A 5,483-nucleotide genomic window follows, 5' to 3' on the forward strand; every position below is an offset into this window, starting at 1 on the left:
CAGTGTGAATGCTGAATACAAAGTAAAACCATTTATTACCCATGCCAAAGCATTGCTCAAGAGATGGCACTGTCGACTGTTCTGTCTGTTGCTTGATCCAACGCTTTGGCTCAGTATGACGCAGACTCAACAACAGCTTGATGGCTTGCTTGAGCAGTGGCAGTAGTACACACATTTATGGTTCCTAAATAGTAAATCTAAGGCTCTAGCCACATTGCAAATGCAATAATATCAGATTTTATTTTCAAATAGATTGTAAAATTAATGCACTCTGTCTTGACACTGGATTGGCGGAGGCTTTTGTACAGAAATTCTTCCACAGATGATGACTCTGACTTTGGTGACCCATTGGTATTTACTCCAGTGACATCATGAGGCTGACATTTGTGCTTTAAGGTGAAACACTACAGGAAAAACACATTTTATTCATGTACAGGTCACTTTTGAGTTTTTGCGCTATTTTGCAACCGTAATTCAATTCAATTCAATTCAATTTTACTTGCTCACATAAAGACTAAATTTTCCTTAGTAAATAAAAAGGTTATGCTTTTTATCATAAACAAATATTTAATTCTATGCAATGTAGTGGGAAATACCACAAAGCACATTAAATACACACTGAGAAATAGAGTTATTTTTCTGTTTCACACAAGAGAAAAGATGGTGTTAAGCAACACAGTATATGTGTGTAATATTTGTTAAAGATTCAGAAATGGTCAGAAATTGCTCAAAAAAGACCCGTGGATACATTCCTACTCAAGTGTAAAGTCTGTTACTAGACAGAACCCCAGTTGAATTAACAAGGGAGAGTAAAAGCTTCCCTTTATTCTTGTTGTGTTTACCTAGGAAGACTTGGAAAAGTCCCACATGTGACTTATTGTGATCTGGTCACCCTTTGTGCATGTCTGTTCTACTCAGCAGCCATACCTTACAGGGAATGAAAAAATCTTTTACATTTGTTACTGTTGCAATGGCGTTCTCTTGACGAAACCCAGTATCTGCAGTGCACGGTCTCCTCACGCACACACTTAAAGTTTTTGAAATATCTACAAAAAAATGTCCAGTTCACCAGCGGTTTGATGTTCTAAAGATTTATTTCAGTCCTTCATGTTGGAGTCCCAGATGTTGACACATGGCAGTATTGCATTTTAAAGGTGTTACGTGGACTCCGCTGCTTCTTCTGGCACATTTAAACATGTCAGGCTGTCACGAGGAATGGTGTAATCAGACAGGTTGGGATGTCCGGACACCACACAGCAGCTCAGGGCACTGCGGAAAATCCCCATGTCACATGCTTTAAACCACCGGTTGGTTGAAGCGTCGTAGTACTCAACGTTGAAAGTGGTGGTGAAGCCGTTGAAGCCCCCGACTGCAAAGAGGCGATTATTGATGACCTCAATGCCAAAGTTGCTGCGGCGGGTCAACATAGAGGACACGAGGTTCCACGTATTGGTTTGCGGGTTGTAAGCCTCAGCGGTGCGCAGACGTCTGTTTCCATCGAAGCCACCAACCTAAAAGTAAATGCATGGGTGAAATGACTGACTGTAGTTGAAACCAGTTTCACAGCACCCTTTTAAGAAAGTGCACCTGCTATACTTACGATAGCAGGTGCTCTACGATACTCTAGAAAGTGACTGAAGAATTAAGTTGCAATATTGTCCAAAGTTGCATTAATATGTAGCAGACACAATCAGATGCTGCTTTAGGTGTGGTCTGACTACTGGAAATACTTTGATTGGTTTTACCTGGATAAAGCGAAAAGTTACCCAACATACTCTGGTGCCGTTATATGGAGTTTACATAAAATTTGTTAAAAAAAGAATAAGGCCCATTAACGTTCCACTATTTGCATTCTCCCAGGCCAATCTGTTGGGAATGTCTCGATATATACGGTTGTCTCCATCTAAGCCACCAACCTAAAAGTAAATGCATGGGTAAAATGATTGTGAAGTATTTATATTTTCAGTTGTCTTCACAACTCTTTTGCCTTTATTTCAAAAAGGAGCTTCGAGTTTCAGTCCTTTCAGTCCTTTCTTCAGCAGGTCAGCACCAGGATAAGGTGCATTCCCCTGATAATAATTTTTTCATTTTTGAATAGAGACAGTGTAAATAGAAAATAAATCTTCAAGAGTAGCTAGCTAAATAAAGAAGTATGTCTCCGAAGGTGAGACTACACAATCTTTGCTTTTTACCAAAGGGTATAGCAGCAAATCAACTAAATCAGTGGGTTTAAGGCAACTAGCAAGACAAATTTACAGCTAAAATACATACTGTCCCAAGAGAATGAGTGCTAATCACTTGGCTTATTTTTCAAAAGGTGTTGGAGGATAATTTTGAAATTGTCTCTAACATATTTCCCCTAGTGGAATGATGAGGAAATGTGAAATCATCAGTGAAATCATTTTGGGAATGGAGCAAATTCAAATCATGAAATGAAAAAATACATGCAGCAGAAACATCACTAATCAGTTCAATTAATGAGTGAGAATGCCTTCTCTGAACCTGTGGTCAGGATAGGAATCTGATTATTGATGAATACAAAACAAAGTTAGCAAAACTGCCAAATCTGTCAGCCTTGCTGATCAAGGCACATTACAGATGTGACTTGTATGTTACGTAAGTGTCAGCACTACTTTCTGGTCTTACTGCAAAGACATGATCCGCATATGCAATGACACCTATCCCTCTGCGGCGGCTGTTCATGGGACTGATCATCGTCCACTGGTCGGTCTCTGGGTTGTAACATTCAGCTGTCTGCAGACACTCGTTCCCATTGAATCCACCACAAATGTAAATCTGAAGACAAAGAAAAAAAACAAAAAAACCTGACATTAGTATATATTTCAACTTTTTAAGAGTTGATGTTTTTCCCTACTTGCATGCTATTACATTCTGTGAACTTAAAAGCTTTTTGAAAATCTTTTTCTTTTACATGATCAACATAACAATGAACACTATAAATTCTTCTGATACAGACTGACATTTAGACATGTAGTCCCTGCCTTTCAAAAATAAAAAAAGCTAATTCTTTTAATGACTTTTGTTTTCCTTATCATCACTATTACGGGCATACAGGTAGTTTTACAGGTGTAGTTTTGTTCAATTTAGGCCTTCGTCACTCTAGCTTAGAAACCAATTTGTGAGGTGCCTTGCACCTCGCTTCACTGTAAAAAATGTGTATCCCCTGACTGGTTGGGAAGTGGTACCTGGAGGTTGATGGGTGTCACTAGTGTGAAATTGAAGAAAGGTGTTGCACCACAAACCTCCTTGTGTTTGCTTTGGTCATTAGCAGACTGTTGAGCACACCAGAGGTTTGCATGGAATACTCTGACTTGTCTGCAAACACTCACAAACTATTTGTAGAAGTCAGTGTCTTTCATACAACCACTCCCTAACCAGCCGAGGAATACATATTTTTCACTAGCAACTGGTTGTTACCAAAAGGTTGCTGACAGGTCTCTAGGCCTGTGTGCCTGAGACCCTACTCTATTTCTCTCCTGCTCTTTTACTTTACCCACCCGGCTGTGAAGTGTTGTGCAGCTGGCATCGCTCCTCTGTTCATGCATGGATGCAATAAGACTCCACTGGTTGGTTTCAGGTTGATAGCGCTCTGCACTGCTGAGTCGTACATGCCCGTCGTAGCCTCCCAGGTCATAGATGAACCCGTTCAACACAGTCACGCTCACATAGCAGCGGCGGGAGTCATGGGCGCCACCTCATTCCAGGCGTGAGTGGTCAGGTCAAACCTACGGACGCTGTTGAAATGCTCCACCCCGTCGGAGCCACCAACGGAGTAGACGTACCCGTTGAGGAAGGCGGCTCCATGATAAGCACGAGGACACTCGAGGTTGTTTGTTACGTTGACCCAGCGGTTAGCCCGGCAATCGTAGGCCTCGATGCCGTTAGTTGGCTCACCACCACTCCACCCCCCAATGGCCAGCAGGATGGAATGAGGCAGGCGGGGACGAGCAAGAGGGTGATACAAGGCAGACATGAAGGGTCTGCTTCCTAGATCATGTATGTCTAAGATGGCATTACTTATCATGGACAGGCACTCAGAATTGGCCTCCACCAGCTCACTAGACAGCACATTGTCCTTTAGGTAGTCTGACGTCATCAATCCCAGTCGGACCTATAGAGAGATGACAGAAGAGAATGTGACTATGAATTTCAACTACATCAGTTTTAGTAAACTCAAGCTTCTTTAGGATAATGCTCCTAATGTTGTTTAATTTTCTTATTGCTAGCAAGAGAGCGACCAAGTCAGACACCATTAGCCTTTTCGTCAACAGGGACAGTTTTTAGTCATAGGCCTAGCAACTACACTAAATAAATACAATTTATTCTATAATATGTGTGAGAGTATCTGATACGGTTTTAATGTCTTGAAGAGAATTGCTTAAATGTGGTTTGGCTACACTGAAAAGAGCAACAGCTGAGATATAAAACATCCTTATACCCAGATGGATTGACTCAATCTATGACTTAAATGCTGAAGATTTAAGTCGAAACTAAATGTAGTAATGAAAGTTTATACACCTTGACAACAGAGCGAGTGAGGTGTTGTTCTCCGTTCTGCAGGCACATGGCTAATCCACTTTATAAGTGCTTCGTACGCAGTGCGTCTCACAACTGACATTGAGGTCTCTCTCTTCAAGAGATTCACCAAGTTCCTCCACAGTTAGCTGCAGGAACTCCTCCTGAAGAACACCTGCTCAAAGTTACTGATGATGTAGTGGAAGGCCTTGGACGTAGTTCGGGTGATAAGTACTTTTGTGAACTGCCAAATGCCAACACAGTTCTCTGGGCAAGTTGCTCCCCCAGAAGTCAGCAGATTTTACAATGTCCATTCATTGAATTGATCAGCTGCCATGAGAAGTTCCACTGCGTTTTCCCCCGTTACAGAAACACTGCCGTGTATGCAAAGTCAATGATGAGTGCCATCATCTCAGAGACAAGCCAGGTATGTTGAAGACCTGTTTGTCTGGGTCGCTCCAGGGGTGAAAAGAGCTCTGAGGGTAGAGATGGAGACGGAGCAGAGAATTTTAAAAGGTGTGGAAGCAACAAGATAATAAACCATGTCAAGCACAAGTAGGATAAATATATAAAATCAATTGACTGGAATGGAAATGATCACCTGATTGCATGTGTTACATGTGATTATTGTGATACTTCATGTCTAGTCCATATTGCCGTAGAGGATATAACTCCAAAACAGAGTTTGTACATGTTTAGTGATCTTGAGTGTTGGATTTATTACATGGCAGTATGTATATGAAGCTATTGCCAAACAAATGCAGTGACAGAGCCTCCACCAGTGTTTACAGCTATATCTAGAACACTCATGTTGTACCTCTATGACAAATTTAAGTCAACGCCATAGCCTGTTTCCACTGATCATAGGTCTAGTTATTCGTAATTTGGCATACTCAGCCTGTTTCCTTTCCTTATGGAAGTTCCAGTGCATTTTGCTCAATTACAGT

At 41.3% G+C, this 5,483-nt stretch overlaps 1 protein-coding gene across 1 annotated transcript; it reads right to left on the reverse strand.

Annotated features, from left to right (window-relative positions):
* Positions 1–1,064: 1,064 nt before the first annotated feature.
* Positions 1,065–4,149, reverse strand: LOC102307417 (kelch-like protein 10). The gene is made up of 3 exons (XM_014334399.2): positions 3,519–4,149; positions 2,647–2,796; positions 1,065–1,511 (listed from the first exon to the last, which is right to left on the reverse strand). Exons 1-3 carry the CDS (start codon positions 3,564–3,566, stop codon positions 1,158–1,160), a joined length of 552 nt encoding a protein of 183 aa, XP_014189885.2. The 5' UTR covers positions 3,567–4,149; the 3' UTR covers positions 1,065–1,157.
* Between the last annotated feature and the right edge of the window lie 1,334 nt (positions 4,150–5,483).

This window comes from Haplochromis burtoni, unplaced genomic scaffold (genome assembly GCF_018398535.1).
Source record: "Haplochromis burtoni strain Fernald_Lab_line unplaced genomic scaffold, NCSU_Asbu1 Contig_70, whole genome shotgun sequence".
Taxonomy (NCBI): Eukaryota; Metazoa; Chordata; class Actinopteri; order Cichliformes; family Cichlidae; genus Haplochromis; species Haplochromis burtoni.